Source organism: Solea solea, chromosome 16 (assembly GCF_958295425.1).
Source record: "Solea solea chromosome 16, fSolSol10.1, whole genome shotgun sequence".
In the NCBI taxonomy this organism is placed as follows: domain Eukaryota; kingdom Metazoa; phylum Chordata; class Actinopteri; order Pleuronectiformes; family Soleidae; genus Solea; species Solea solea.
The window spans coordinates 17,862,001-17,878,376 of NC_081149.1; the positions used below are offsets into that span (position 1 = coordinate 17,862,001).

The 16,376-nt window shown below is 34.7% G+C and overlaps 7 gene segments (V, D, J or C); all 7 read right to left on the minus strand.

Moving 5' to 3' along the window:
- Positions 1 to 1,012: 1,012 nt before the first annotated feature.
- LOC131475868 (Ig heavy chain V region 5A-like) lies at positions 1,013 to 2,172 on the minus strand. The segment is given in 2 exon segments: positions 1,013 to 2,035; positions 2,127 to 2,172. Coding segments are annotated over 2 exon segments (381 nt in total).
- A 1,247-nt stretch (positions 2,173 to 3,419) lies between these two features.
- On the minus strand, positions 3,420 to 3,846 carry LOC131475957 (Ig heavy chain V region XIG14-like; the record flags this gene model as incomplete). The annotated part of the segment is given in 2 exon segments: positions 3,420 to 3,709; positions 3,801 to 3,846. Coding segments are annotated over 2 exon segments (336 nt in total), but the record flags the coding sequence as incomplete, so codon positions are not given.
- Positions 3,847 to 5,001: 1,155 nt separating this feature from the next.
- LOC131475267 (Ig heavy chain V region XIG14-like) lies at positions 5,002 to 5,437 on the minus strand. The segment is given in 2 exon segments: positions 5,002 to 5,300; positions 5,392 to 5,437. Coding segments are annotated over 2 exon segments (345 nt in total).
- A 2,042-nt stretch (positions 5,438 to 7,479) lies between these two features.
- Positions 7,480 to 7,912, minus strand: LOC131475652 (Ig heavy chain V region XIG14-like; the record flags this gene model as incomplete). The annotated part of the segment is given in 2 exon segments: positions 7,480 to 7,775; positions 7,867 to 7,912. Coding segments are annotated over 2 exon segments (342 nt in total), but the record flags the coding sequence as incomplete, so codon positions are not given.
- A 1,105-nt stretch (positions 7,913 to 9,017) lies between these two features.
- On the minus strand, positions 9,018 to 9,432 carry LOC131476038 (Ig heavy chain V region XIG14-like; the record flags this gene model as incomplete). The annotated part of the segment is given in 2 exon segments: positions 9,018 to 9,295; positions 9,387 to 9,432. Coding segments are annotated over 2 exon segments (324 nt in total), but the record flags the coding sequence as incomplete, so codon positions are not given.
- Positions 9,433 to 12,499: 3,067 nt separating this feature from the next.
- LOC131475699 (Ig heavy chain V region 5A-like) lies at positions 12,500 to 12,929 on the minus strand (the record flags this gene model as incomplete). The annotated part of the segment is given in 2 exon segments: positions 12,500 to 12,792; positions 12,884 to 12,929. Coding segments are annotated over 2 exon segments (339 nt in total), but the record flags the coding sequence as incomplete, so codon positions are not given.
- Positions 12,930 to 15,869: 2,940 nt separating this feature from the next.
- LOC131475710 (Ig heavy chain V region XIG14-like) lies at positions 15,870 to 16,299 on the minus strand (the record flags this gene model as incomplete). The annotated part of the segment is given in 2 exon segments: positions 15,870 to 16,162; positions 16,254 to 16,299. Coding segments are annotated over 2 exon segments (339 nt in total), but the record flags the coding sequence as incomplete, so codon positions are not given.
- Between the last annotated feature and the right edge of the window lie 77 nt (positions 16,300 to 16,376).

The window sequence follows — 16,376 nt, forward strand, 5'->3', positions numbered from 1 at the left end:
CCCAGTGTTTCACATAAATGGACAAACCAATACATAAATAAATGTAATGTTGTAATAAAGGCATTTTCTTTGCTAGGTATTTTACAATACTGAACACATTTTACAACCGTTTTTTCTACTTTCTGAGTTAATCCTCTAATCCTAATAAGGAATTTTGAAAAAAAAAAAATCTAACTCTGACGGTTGTCTTTTCTTCTGTTCATCTCACAGAGTAAATATTACATTTTATTCCACCAAGGTCTTAAAATAATAAATCAGTTTACTGTGAATTTACTTTGACTTTTAGATCTAAAAAACAATTACAATTCAAAACAAGTAAAGCAAGTCTTCCGAATCTAAAAATCTTTAAATGAATATGGCCTCCAATGCTGAAATGTTCTCTTTCACAAGTCACTTGGTTTTAAATTAAAATAAACCTGTATTTGCTCGGAAATTTTATTTAAATGTTTCCTTGTTTGGAACAAACATTATTCTCTCCATCAAATTAAATTTAGAAATTCTCTGATAACTAGTGATTCCATTAGATCATTTCAAATTTACTTTTGTACTGTTATTGTGTTTAATCATTTATATGTGAGGTCTTAAAATAAGGCCATAGTGGGTTTCGACCTCATCCGTCGATGTGTTCTACTTTAATTCATTGTTTTTCTTTGATGTTTTATTTCTAAATGTACAAACAAACCAAACCAATGTAATGGCCTCTTATGAAAAACATGCAGGTACAGTATAGGCGTATAATTATACATAGACATTCATCAGTAACAATCATATTTCCGCTAAAATCAAAAGAGCAAATTAAGAGAAAACAACAAGAAGGAAGTTTTCAAAATGCTTTCTAAGAAACAGTGGCATAGCTCGGTTTATTCTCCTCAGTCTGATCATTACAAATGTAAATAAGATCTTAAACATTTCAAACAATGGAATTGACATTTTAAGTGAAATTAAGAACTGGAAACTGCAAATTCAGTGATTAAATGTGGCTTACCTGACTGTACTGTGACTTCGGTCCCCTGACCCCAGTAGTCAAAATAATCACAGTGATGCCTCTCCATTCACTGCTTGAACAAAAACCTAAAATGCCAGATTAAACCTTATAAATGTCAGTTCTTGTACAAAATGCAAAGAACTCCAGTATCTAGTAGTTCTCCTGCCCTCATCCTGTGAGTTTGTCTTCAATGTTAACTCTAAGTCACTTTTTAAAGTTAGGTTTTACTGGAAGAAAACAATCCTGTGTGCAAGAACTATGACTTACAACTATTAATTGACTACCTTTTATCTATTAATCTGCAAAGCAACATTTAAAACATGGTAGTTACCTCATATTCCAATATGATATATTTTGTTCTGGACCTTTTCTTGAAATGACAAAAGGATGAGTTGAAAAATACTTGTTCTCAGGTTTTTGTGTGGGTGTATATCTCAGTGCTACCCAACCATACACAGTGATGAACACTAATTCAAAAACCAAACACCGTTTCCTGCACTGGAGAGTGACAAGACCTATATTGTCAGCATGAAGCCAAACTTATATTTTTGAATGTTAGTTAGCATTATAGCACAGTAATTATGATATACAGATGGTGAAGTGTCTTCAGACTGACTGAGAGTAGTATGTGCTGCAACTATTAATTTGTGAAATTTTAAGGCAGTAACAGTAAGCTGGTGTGAAATCATCAGTGGTCTGAAGGTGTTACAAGTGTTCAGGCACTGAGGGTTTTTTGTTCATGTCTACTGATGGTTTGTATCATTGTGTCTCTGGCACAGTAATACACTGCAGTGTCTTCAGGCTGCATATTCTGTCCATTTAGAGTCACTGTGTTGCTGGAAGTGTCTAAGTCAATACTGAATGTGTTCTTCAGTGAATCTTTGTAGAATGTGTCTGTTCCAATCCACTCCAGTCCTTTCCCTGCAGGCTGCCTGATCCAAGCTGTGTAATAGCTACTAACAGAATAAGAGACCTGACAGGTGATGGTCAGACGTTGACCTGGCTGCACAGTCATAGAGGCTGGCTGTGTCAATGTTCCACACTTCACACCTGTTAAAAGAATAAAATGTTGAGTTATAAATGATCAAGTTTTCCTGTAAAAGAAACATTTGTTGACTCTGACAAATCTAGAGAGACTCACAGGATCCAGCTGCCAACAGCAGCAGCAGCAGAGCTACAGGAAACATGGTTTATGATGAATCTAACGTGCTGTGAGCTCCACTGTCAGTCTGATGTTGACTTTTTATAGGAAGATCACTGAGTTTGCATAGAGTCAAATATGTGAAGCATCAGTGTTGGTGTAACTGGAGCCAATAAAAGAGTGTGTTCAGAGTTATTATAGGAACAGAGTGAAAATCACCTCTGCTTCAACTTATTCAAACACATTTACACTGTGTTTAAAGTGATAAAAAAAACTGTCAGTTTAGCTTTTGTTGTAAATGATATAGCGCTAAATATAACAGACCGAAAATATTTATATTTTCAAACAATGTGTAATTTTCAGTATTTGAAAACTATGACAAGAATCATTGCTCTAATTGTTATTATATGAATTATTGAACTTACATCTTCATATTCAAGTTTCCCTGAGTGATTTTCTATTACTGTCAAGACATTTTATAAGTGAACTCAGTATATCACTATTGCATTATGTCACTGTAAAAAAATTAATTCTTCTGCTAATAAATCTGTATTTTTCTGTATTTCAGTTCTTACTTAAAGTGAACAAAAATTGCACTAAAACATTAAGCTGGTTTACCCAAGAGATTATTTTTTTATAGATTAAAATTGTGCTGTTTCAGATATTGCTTTTGTTACTTTTTGTGATTATAACCTAATATCTACAGTAAGTGATAACATTTGTTTTTATTATTTTAAGATACAATATGGGTTATTTGTGGATGTATTTGATACCTTACTTTTATTTCAAACATGTTATTTATTTATTTTCATCCTAATATAAGACTTTGTTCGCATGATTTAGTTCTTCTGAGATATCACCTTTGGTGTGTTATCATTTAGACAGTAATTCACTGGAGAGGAAAATGACAATATTAATAGAGAAGAGAAACAACAATTTCTGAACATTTTTGGAAAAGATACATCAACCATTATATTATGCTATATCATATTATTTTAAAATTGTTATACATTACAAAAAATATATACAATGACATTGTAGTGACTGTAAGTTTGGTGTGTTTAAACTGACATAAACAAATATTATTATTTTACATGAGGAACAATTTATCCACTTTTTTCTTTTTTTTGTTTATAAAATATATATCTTTGAAATCTAAAAACACTAACAGTAAACTGGTGTGAAATCATCATTGGTCTGAAGGCTCCTCCTCTGGTGGATTCATGTTACAAGTGTTCAGGCACTGAGGGGTTTTTGTTCATGTCTACTGATGGTTTGTATCATTGTGTCTCTGGCACAGTAATACACTGCAGTGTCTTCAGGCTGCATATTCTGTCCATTCAGAGTCACTGTTTTGCTGGAAGTGTCTAAGTCAATACTGAATTTGTTCTTCAGTGAATCTTTGAAGCGTAAGTTTCCATAAGAGTCTTTCATTCCAATCCACTCCAGTCCTTTCCCTGCAGGCTGCCTGATCCAAGCTGTGTAATAGCCAAGAGAATAAGAGACCTGACAGGTGATGGTCAGACGTTGACCTGGCTGCACAGTCACAGAGGCTGGCTGTGTCAATGTTTCACACTTCACACCTGTTAAAAGAATAAAATGTTGAGTTATAAATGATCAAGTTTTCCTGTAAAAGAAACATTTGTTGACTCTGACAAATCTAGAGAGACTCACAGGATCCAGCTGCCAACAGCAGCAGCAGCAGAGCTACAGGAAACATGGTTTATGATGAATCTAACGTGCTGTGAGCTCCACTGTCAGTCTGATGTTGACTTTTTATAGGAAGATCACTGAGTTTGCATAGAGTCAAATATGTGAAGCATCAGTGTTGGTGTAACTGGAGCCAATAAAAGAGTGTGTTCAGAGTTATTATAGGAACAGAGTGAAAATCACCTGCTTCAACTTATTCAAACACATTTACACTGTATTTAAATTGATAAAATAACAGTTTTGCTTTTGTTGTAAATTATATAATGATAAATAAAACACTGAACATATTTATATTTTCAAACAAAGTGTAATTTTCAGTATTTGAAAACTCTGACAAAAATCATTGCTCTTATTGTTATTATATGAATTATGGAACCTAAATCTTCATATTTAAGTTTCCCTGAGTGATTTTCTTTTACTGTCAAGACATTTTCTCAGGGAACTCAGTATATCACTATTGCATTATGTCACTGTAAAATGGATTCTTCTGCTTATATATCTGTAACTTTCTGTATTTCAGTTCTTATTTAAAGTGAAAAAAACTTGCACCAAAACACAATTTATATATTAAAATTGTGCTATTTCAGATATTGCTTTTGTTACCTTTTGTGATTATAACCTAATATCTACAGTAAGTGATACAATTTGTTTCCTTATTTTAAGATACAATGTGGGTTGTTAGTGTATGTATTTGTTACCTTACTTTTATTTCAAACATGTTATTTATTTATTTCCATCCTAATATAAGACTTTGTTCACATGATTCAGTTCTTCTGAGATATCACCTTTGGTGTGTTATCATTTAGACAGTAATTCACTAGAGAGGAAAATAACAATAATAATACAAAAGAGAAACAACAAGTTCTAAATGTTTTTGGAAAAGATACCTTAACCATTATATTATGTTATATCATATTATTTTAAAATCATTTTACATTACAAAAAATATATACAATGAAATTGTAGTGACTGTAAGTTTGGTGTGTTTAAACTGACATAAAGAAATATTATTATTTTACATGAGGAACAATTTGTGAACTTTTAAGGCCATAACATTAAACTGGTGTGAAATCATCAGTGGTCTGAAGGCTCCTCCTCTGGTGGATTCATGTTACAAGTGTTCAGGCACTGAGGGGTTTTTGTTCATGTCTACTGATGGTTTGTATCACAGGTCTCTGGCACAGTAATACACTGCAGTGTCTTCAGGCTGCATATTCTGTCCATTCAGAGTCACTGTTTTGCTGGAAGTGTCTAAGTCAATACTGAATTTGTTCTTCAGCGAATCTTTGAAGTATGAGGCTCCAGTGCCTTTCAGTCCAATCCACTCCAGTCCTTTCCCTGCAGGCTGCCTGATCCAAGCTGTCCAATAGCTAAGATCATAAGAGACCTGACAGGTGATGGTCAGACGTTGACCTGGCTGCACAGTTACAGAGGCTGGCTGTGTCAATGTTTGACACTTCACACCTGTTAAAAGAATAAAATGTTGAGTTATAAATGATCAAGTTTTCCTGTAAAAGAAACATTTGTTGACTCTGACAAATCTAGAGAGACTCACAGGATCCAGCTGCCAACAGCAGCAGCAGCAGAGCTACAGGAAACATGGTTTATGATGAATCTAACGTGCTGTGAGCTCCACTGTCAGTCTGATGTTGACTTTTTATAGGAAGATCACTGAGTTTGCATAGAGTCAAATATGTGAAGCATCAGTGTTGGTGTAACTGGAGCCAATAAAAGAGTGTGTTCAGAGTTATTATAGGAACAGAGTGAAAATCACCTCTGCTTCAACTTATTCAAACACATTTACACTGTGTTTAAAGTGATAAAAAAAACTGTCAGTTTAGCTTTTGTTGTAAATGATATAGCGCTAAATATAACAGACCGAAAATATTTACAGTATATTTTCAAACAATGTGTAATTTTCAGTATTTGAAAACTATGACAACAATCATTGCTCTAATTGTTATTATATGAATTATTTAACTTACATCTTCATATTTAAGTTTCCCTGAGTGATTTTCTTTTACTGTCAAGACATTTTATAAGTGAACTCAGTATATCACTATTGCATTATGTCACTGTCAAATGAATTCTTCTGCTAATAAATCTGTATTTTTCTGTATTTCAGTTCTTTCTTAAAGTGAACAAAAATTGCACTAAAACATTAAGATGGTTTACCCAAGAGATTATTTTTTTATAGATTAAAATTGTGCTGTTTTAGATATTGCTTTTGTTACCTTTTGTGATTATGACCTAATATCTACAGTAAGTGATACAATTTGTTTTTATTATTTTAAGATACAATGTGGGTTATTTGTGGATGTATTTGATACCTTACTTTTATTTCAAACATGTTATTTATTTATTTCCATCCTAATATAAGACTTTGTTCGCATGATTTAGTTCTTCTGAGATATCACCTTTGGTGTGTTATCATTTAGACAGTAATTCACTGGAGAGGAAAATAACAATAATAATACATGTTGTGTCAAAACCTGGTTCACTGAGCAAAGAGCCACAATCCCACCAACTAACGGATCCATGACACTCCAAACCTACAGGGGGCAACCACATCAGTGGTGGAGCCCCAGGTAACAGGAAGGAAGTGCCTGAGGAATACAGCAAGCATGGTGTGAAATGTTTGGAGTTGGTTCAGTCACCTTGCTTTCTCCTGGAGACACCTCACAGCCATAGCTCCTGATCAACAATTGAAGACACCACTGGTATAGTAGTGTTGAAATTTAAGTTTGGAGGCTACGCTTCCCAAATGCCTTTGATTGTGTGTTTGTGGATGCAATGTTTTATTTAAATTGAGTAATTTGGAAAATTCTTTATATGGTTTATGATGATAGAGATGATTTGAAGTACTTTGTTACTTGTGCTTTTGGTACAGGTACTTTAATCATAACCTTTGGTGTAGCTTTGTAACTTTAATGATTAACCTTTTTGGAGTGATTTAAGTTAATTAATCTGAATAAGTCTTCATTTATCAAGTAAAATTAACATTATTATTATTATCATTTATTATTTATATTAAGAAGTATGAACTGAAATGATATGCTATTAATGGCTTTGTTTTTTCACTGTTTATCCTAGGGTATTAATCTATTCTGTTACGTCCTGTTCATCCCATTCTGCCCCAAAATAAAAAACTGAAGATTGAACAGAATTGAGTTGTCCATCGTCGTCCTTAAACAGTTGATCAGCCGTTTTTCAAGTTTGGGCAGAGCTGTGGCCAACAAATACACACTAAAACAACACATAACTTGACAATACAAAAGAGAAACAACAATTTCTAAAGGTTTTTGGAAAAGATATCTCAACCATTATATTATGTTATATCAAATTATTTTAAAATTGTTATACATAACAAAAAATATATACAATGACATTGTAGTGACTGTAAGTTTTGTGTGTTTAAACTGACATAAACAAATATAATTCTTTTACATGAGGAACAATTTATTCACTTTTTTCTTTTTTTTGTTTATAAAATATATATTTTTGAAATCTAAAAACACTAACAGTAAACTGGTGTGAAATCATCAGTGATCTGAAGGCTCCTCCTCTGGTGGATTCATGTTACAAGTGTTCAGGCACTGAGGGGTTTTTGTTCATGTCTACTGATGGTTTGTATCATTGTGTGTCTGGCACAGTAATACACTGCAGTGTCTTCAGGCTGCATATTCTGTCCATTCAGAGTCACTGTTTTGCTGGAAGTGTCTAAGTCAATACTGAATTTGTTCTTCAGTGAATCTTTGTAGTATGTGTCTCCTCCATGTCGTCTGCTTCCAATCCACTCCAGTCCTTTCCCTGCAGGCTGCCTGATCCAAGCTGTGTGATAGCTACCAACAGAATAAGAGACCTGACAGGTGATGGTCAGACGTTGACCTGGCTGCACAGTCACAGAGGCTGGCTGTGTCAATGTTTCACACTTCACACCTGTTAAAAGAATAAAATGTTGAGTTATAAATGATCAAGTTTTCCTGTAAAAGAAACATTTGTTGACTCTGACAAATCTAGAGAGACTCACAGGATCCAGCTGCCAACAGCAGCAGCAGCAGAGCTACAGGAAACATGGTTTATGATGAATCTAACGTGCTGTGAGCTCCACTGTCAGTCTGATGTTGACTTTTTATAGGAAGATCACTGAGTTTGCATAGAGTCAAATATGTGAAGCATCAGTGTTGGTGTAACTGGAGCCAATAAAAGAGTGTGTTCAGAGTTATTATAGGAACAGAGTGAAAATCACCTCTGCTTCAACTTATTCAAACACATTTACACTGTGTTTAAAGTGATAAAATAACAGTCAATTTTGCTTTTATTGTAAATGATATAGTGCTAAACTAACACACTGACAATATTTGAATCGTTAACTACTCAGTATTCCAGTTTCCAATGTATCAATAAACCTTTGAAATCCACTCTGTCTCGTGTTTTACATCAGTCTGCCGTTAAATTCAAACCTTAGCTCTTCTATTATAAAACAAAAAAGAGTACTGCTGCACACATTTTCACTGGAAGTCATGAAAAATGTTTTTAAATGTTAGTAAAAAAATGTTTTACTTGAATTATATTTTGATTGACACATATTGGAAAAAGTTACAATTCAGTTATTGAAAATATAAAGGAGCTAGTGAGTTTAATAATTTTTTGTTAATGTAGGGCCACTTTGGTTGGAGGTTTCAAAGTCCATAGTGATGATGATGATGATGATAATTTTGTTTTTGCATTTAATAATAGGAATTTTATGTTTCTTTGAGGAGTTCGTGAGAGTGATGTCTCAAATTCAGTTTGAAAGTTTAACAGTAAACCAACTACTAATGGTAATTCTATTGACATTTCACTGTTAAAAGTCATTGATTGTGTCATTTACTAACTGTATGTACTGTATGAGATATCACGGATATCTTTTTCCTGATACAATGAAAAACGGCTTAAGTGGTTCCAATTTACCAAAAGTGAAGAACATATTATATCAAATTAGAACTGTGTCTTTGTTTCCCTAATTTTCTACGATACTTGAAAAAGTAAAAAAAATGTACTTCTAAGGCAGAAACAGTAAACTGGTGGGAAATCATCAGTGGTCTGAAGGCTCCTCCTCTGGTGGATTCATGTTACAAGTGTTCAGGCACTGAGGGGTTTTTGTTCATGTCTACTGATGGTTTGTATCATTGTGTCTCTGGCACAGTAATACACTGCAGTGTCTTCAGGCTGCATATTCTGTCCATTCAGAGTCACTGTGTTGCTGGAAGAGTCTTCATCAGTACTGAATTTGTTCTTCAGTGAATCCTTATAAGTTTTGTCCGTTGCAATCCACTCCAGTCCTTTCCCTGCAGGCTGCCTGATCCAAGCTGTGTTATAGTCACTAACATCATAAGAGACCTGACAGGTGATGGTCAGACGTTGACCTGGCTGCACAGTCACAGAGGCTGGCTGTGTCAATGTGTCACACTTCACACCTGTTAAAAGAATAAAATGTTGAGTTATAAATGATCAAGTTTTCCTGTAAAAGAAACATTTGTTGACTCTGACAAATCTAGAGAGACTCACAGGATCCAGCTGCCAACAGCAGCAGCAGCAGAGCTACAGGAAACATGGTTTATGATGAATCTAACGTGCTGTGAGCTCCACTGTCAGTCTGATGTTGACTTTTTATAGGAAGATCACTGAGTTTGCATAGAGTCAAATATGTGAAGCATCAGTGTTGGTGTAACTGGAGCCAATAAAAGAGTGTGTTCAGAGTTATTATAGGAACAGAGTGAAAATCATCGACCTGTCCAGGGTGTACCCCGCCTTTTGCCCTATGTCAGCTGGGATTGGCTCCAGTGCCCCCTGTGACCCTCATGTGGAGGATAAAGTGGTAGAAAATGGATGGATAATTTATAATATTGCTATATATAAAGGATATTGTTAAGGATATTTTTAAAATATTTTTTTTATCATTTTTATGTTCTAAATTATAAGCTTTTTAAAGGGTCAACAGACACCTTTTTGGTAGTATGTTTAGTTTTTCTCCAGGTTAATGTTAATCTCTGCACATATGAAATAAAACAGTTCTTTGGTGATGTAAATTGACTCATCTCTGCCATTGTGGGAAACCAACAGGGGGACAATAGAAAGGGAGTTGATGCTGGTTTTCCAACACTGTGTGATCACTTTTAAACCTCCAGTCTGTATTGTTAATTTGTTTATTTGTTTTTAGTTTTTTTATGTAGTGTAACTCGTTTGTTACTCGAAAATCACCTCTGCTTCAACTTATAAACACATTTACTCTGTGTTTAAAGTGATAAAATAAGTGTCAGTTTTGTTTTTTTTGTAAGTGATATCGCTCTCAATAAAACACACTGAAAATATTTATATCTTCAAACAAAGTGTATATGAATTATGGAACTTAAATCTTCAATATGAAGTTTTCCTCAGTGATTTTCTTTTACTGTCAACACATCTTATCAGTGAACACAGTATATCACTGTTGCATTAATTATTCTACTAATAAATCAGTATTTTTCTGTATTTCAGTTCTTATTGCACCAAAACATGAAGCTGGTTTACCCAAGAGACCTTATTGTAATCGTATGGATTATTAGGGTTCGAGGAACTCTGTTGCAAGAACCCTATTGAAACCGTAAGGATTATTCTTCTTCTTCCGATTCTTCTTCTTCGTCTTCTTCTTCCTCTTCACCAGAGTAAATCGCGTTTTAGAGGCCCTGAACATGCCCCAAAACTCACCAATTTTTGCAACCGCATCAGACCTGGTGTACAATTACGTTTATTCGTGTTTCGGGGAATGTGCGTTAAAAAATGAAAGTGGGCGGGGCAAATAACTACTCCACCCCCTAAAACTTGTGGGCCTGAGGAGCACGTTTAATGTACATGCACAAAACTTGGTACACGCGTTCCTTAGGTCGTGACGGTCAAAAAGTCAGCCTAGTCTATGCTCTAAAACGAACAGGAAAGCCGCCATCTTGGATTGAAAGTTCATTTTTTGCCGATTTTGGCCATTTCGCACCAATGGTATTTGAACAAACTTGTCCTAGAGGTTTCATGGGATCACCTTCAAACTTGGTGAGGTCACTGTGGACAAGTTGAGGATGTAAAGTTATTGAAAACTTTTCCCATAAGTATCACGGCGTACGAGAAAGGGGGCGGCAAAGTTGGTGAAAATTTAAATTTTTCGCCACAGGCAACAAAACTCTTATAACTTTGTGATAGAAGGTCCCATCCCAACCAAATTTGCTAGGGTTGATGATGGACCATGGCTGAAGATGCCTATGCAAAAACTGTACATTTTGAAAACAGCGCCTCCTGGTGGTAACAGAAAATACAACAAATTCACAATTTCGCTTGTAACTTTTACACAGTTCATCGTATCAAACTCAAAATTAGTGGAAACAATCAAAACACATGGTAGATGATGCGTGCTGAATATGATAACAAATCGTTCAATGGTGTTGCCATGGCAACACTGCAAAGTGTTCACTCAACTGAGTGGTTTTTCGTTCATTTTCATGCAGTACCTTTTTTTCACCACATGATGGAGGCACCTGCATACAAATCTATATGAAATTATTCCATGTCAAAATCAGCGCCCCCTGGTAACAGCAGACGAAATTACATTTACAATTTTTTATGCTGCTTTAACAGGAATTCTTGTATCCACTTGAAACTTGATATGTGAGACCTCAGACCCGCCCGGAACATGTCTGTAAAGGATGACCTCTCTACAGGAAGTAGAACTCCCGAAACAGGAAGTAAAGTCTAACATTGTCCGATCTTCATGAAACTTGATATGTGAGTCAAGGGACCGTCCCTGAACACGTTTACGGACACACCTTTCACCCAACAGGAAGTCGGCCATTTTAAACAGGAAAAGCCCTCTAACATACCACAGGGACGCTGAAAATAGTCCGAGCTGAAAATAACTTCGACTGAAAATAACTAGTACCGCAAGCGGTGAATAAACGGGAGATGAGCTAGAGGACTTGCGCTGCAACATGGGCGCACAGAGACTCGCAAGCCCTTAAGCTCGAACCCGTTCATTACCGCTTGCGGTACTGATATAGATTAAAATCGTGTTGTTTCAGATATTGCTTTTGTTACCTTTTGTGATTATAACCTAATATCTAAGTAATAAAATTTGGTTTTATTCTTTTAAGATACAATGTGGGTTATTTGTGGATGTATTTGTTACCTTACTTTTATTTCAAACACTTTATTCATTTATTTTCATCCTAATAAAATACTTTGTTCACATGATTCAGTTCTTCTGAGATATCACATTTGATGTGACATCATTTAGACAGTATTTCACTGCTGAGTCAAATAAGAATAAAAATACAAAAGAGAAACAACAATTTCTAAATGTTTTTGCGAAAATATACCTCAACCATTATATTATGTTATATCATATTATTTTAAAATCGTTATACATTACAAAAAATATATACAATGTAGTGACTGTCAGTGTGGTGTGTTTAAACTGACATAAACAAATATTATTATTTTACATTAGGAACAATTTGTGAACTTTTAAGGCAGTTGCTGTAAACTGGTGTGAAATCATCAGTGGTCTGAAGGCTCCTCCTCTGGTGGATTCATGTTACAAGTGTTCAGGCACTGAGGGGTTTTTGTTCATGTCTACTGATGGTTTGTATCATTGTGTCTCTGGCACAGTAATACACTGCAGTGTCTTCAGGCTGCATATTCTGTCCATTCAGAGTCACTGTGTTGCTGGAAGTGTCTAAGTCAATACTGAATTTGTTCTTCAGTGAATCTTTGTAGTATGTGTATCCAGTGCTTCTCATTCCAATCCACTCTAGTCCTTTCCCTGCAGGCTGCCTGATCCAAGCTGTGTAATAGCCACTAAGAGAATAAGAGACCTGACAGGTGATGGTCAGACGTTGACCTGGCTGCACAGTCACAGAGGCTGGCTGTGTCAATGTTTCACACTTCACACCTGTTAAAAGAATAAAATGTTGAGTTATAAATGATCAAGTTTTCCTGTAAAAGAAACATTTGTTGACTCTGACAAATCTAGAGAGACTCACGGGATCCAGCTGCCAACAGCAGCAGCAGCAGAGCTACAGGAAACATGGTTTATGATGAATCTAACGTGCTGTGAGCTCCACTGTCAGTCTGATGTTGACTTTTTATAGGAAGATCACTGAGTTTGCATAGAGTCAAATATGTGAAGCATCAGTGTTGGTGTAACTGGAGCCAATAAAAGAGTGTGTTCAGAGTTATTATAGGAACAGAGTAAAAATCGCCTCTGCTTCAACTTATTCAAACACATTTACACTGTGTTTAAAGTCATACAATAACTGTCAGTTTTGCTTTTGTTGTAAATGATATAGCGGTAAATAAAACACTGAAAATATTAATATTTTCAAACAATGTGTAATTTTCAGTATTTGATAACTCTAACAAGGATCATTGCTCTAATTGTTATTATATGAATTATGGAATTTAAATCTTCAATATTTACATTTTCACTCAGGAAAATGTAAATATTTTTTATTTTAATGTCAACACATTTTATTAGTGAACTTAGTATATCATTGGAGCAGTTTGTCAATGTAGGTTTAATCCTGTTAATATATCTTTATTTTTCTCTATTTCAATTTGTATCTAAAGTCAACAAAAATATAGACAAAGTTTAGTATTATCTGAATCAAAATACCACTCTATATAATAAACTGAATTTTGCTGAAGCTGGTGTGCCCAAAGGACAAATGGTGTCAGTTTCTAGAATCAATAACAAATTCTGTGGAGGAAAAAAATACAGTTGCACCAATACTGAAAGTATTTGTAGATTAAATCTGTGCTGTTTCAGATTTTGCTTTTGTTACTATTATTGATTATAACCTAATATCTAACTGATAACATTTGTTTTTATACTTTTAGGATACAATGTGTGTTATTTCTTAATGTATGTGTTACCTTACTTTTATTTGAAACATTTAACTTATTTTTTTCGTCCTAATATAAATGGCTAAATGGCAATTTAATTTTGTTCACATGATTCAGTTCTTCTGAGATTTCACCTCTGATATGACATCATTTAGACAGTAACTCACTGCTGAGGAAAATAACAATAATAATACAAAAGAGAAACAACAATTGCTAAATGTTTCAGGAAAATATACCTCAGCCATTATAGTATGTTATATCATATTATTTTCAAATCTTTATATATGACAAAATTAATTAAAATATTACTGTAGTGACTATAAGTGTGGTGTGTTTAAACTGACATAAAAAAATATTATTATTTTACATTAGGACAATGTGTGAACTTTTAAGGCAGTTGCTGTAAACGGGTGTGAAATCATCAGTGGTCTGAAGGCTCCTCCTCTGGTGGATTCATGTTACAAGTGTTCAGGCACTGAGGGGTTTTTGTTCATGTCTACTGATGGTTTGTATCATTGTGTCTCTGGCACAGTAATACACTGCAGTGTCTTCAGGCTGCATATTCTGTCCATTCAGAGTCACCCTGTTACTGGAAGTGTGTACATCAATACTGAATTTGTTCTTCAGTGAATCTTTGTAGTATGTGGTGTATCCATGTCGTCCCACTCCAATCCACTCCAGTCCTTTCCCTGCAGGCTGCCTGATCCAATGTGTCCAATAGCTACTAACAGAATAAGAGACCTGACAGGTGATGGTCAGACGTTGACCTGGCTGCACAGTCACAGAGGCTGGCTGTGTCAATGTTTCACACTTCACACCTGTTAAAAGAATAAAATGTTGAGTTATAAATGATCAAGTTTTCCTGTAAAAGAAACATTTGTTGACTCTGACAAATCTAGAGAGACTCACAGGATCCAGCTGCCAACAGCAGCAGCAGCAGAGCTACAGGAAACATGGTTTATGATGAATCTAACGTGCTGTGAGCTCCACTGTCAGTCTGATGTTGACTTTTTATAGGAAGATCACTGAGTTTGCATAGAGTCAAATATGTGAAGCATCAGAGTTGGTGTAACTGGAGCCAATAAAAGAGTGTGTTCAGAGTTATTATAGGAACAGAGTGAAAATCACCTCGGCTTCAACTTATTCAAACACATTTACTCTGTGTTTAAAGTGATAAAATAACAGTTTTGCTTTTGTTGTAAATTATATAATGATAAATAAAACACTGAACATATTTATATTTTCAAACAAAGTGTAATTTTCAGTATTTGAAAACTCTGACAAGAATCATTGCTCTAATTGTTATTATATGAATTATGGAACTTAAATCTTCATATTGAAGTTTTCCTGAGTGATTTTCTTTTACTGTCAAGACATTTTCTCAGTGAACTCAGTATATCACTATTGCATTATGTCACTGTAAAATGAATTCTTCTGCTAATATATCTGTAACTTTCTTTATTTCAGTTCTTATTTAAAGTGAAAAAAACTTGCACCAAAACACAATTTATATATTAAAATTGTGCTATTTCAGATATAGCTTTTGTTACCTTTTGTGATTATAACCTAATATCTACAGTAAGTGATACAATTTGTTTTCATTATTTTAAGATACAATGTGGGTTGTTAGTGTATGTATTTGTTACCTTACTTTTATTTCAAACATGTTATTTATTTATTTCCATCCTAATATAAGACTTTGTTCACATGATTCAGTTCTTCTGAGATATCACCTTTGGTGTGTTATCATTTAGACAGTAATTCACTAGAGAGGAAAATAACAATAATAATACAAAAGAGAAACAACAAGTTCTAAATGTTTTTGGAAAAGATACCTCAACCATTATATTATGTTAAATCATATTATTTTTTAAATCGTTTTACATTACAAAAAATATATACAATGAAATTGTAGTGACTGTAAGTTTGGTGTGTTTAATCTGACATAAAGAAATATTATTATTTTACATGAGGAACAATTTGTGAACTTTTAAGGCCATAACATTAAACTGGTGTGAAATCATCAGTGGTCTGAAGGCTCCTCCTCTGGTGGATTCATGTTACAAGTGTTCAGGCACTGAGGGGTTTTTGTTCATGTCTACTGATGGTTTGTATCATTGTGTATCTGGCACAGTAATACACTGCAGTGTCTTCCGCCTGCATATTCTGTCCATTCAGAGTCACTGTTTTGCTGGAAGTGTCTAAGTCAATACTGAATTTGTTCTTCAGTGAATCTTTGTAGTATGTGGTGGATCCAGCTCTCATTCCAATCCACTCCAGTCCTTTCCCTGCAGGCTGCCTGATCCAACCTGTGTAATAGCTACCAACAGAATAAGAGACCTGACAGGTGATGGTCAGACGTTGACCTGGCTGCACAGTCACAGAGGCTGGCTGTGTCAATGTTTCACACTTCACACCTGTTAAAAGAATAAAATGTTGAGTTATAAATGATCAAGTTTTCCTGTAAAAGAAACATTTGTTGACTCTGACAAATCTAGAGAGACTCACAGGATCCAGCTGCCAACAGCAGCAGCAGCAGAGCTACAGGAAACATGGTTTATGATGAATCTAACGTGCTGTGAGCTCCACTGTCAGTCTGATGTTGACTTTTTATAGGAAGATCACTGAGTT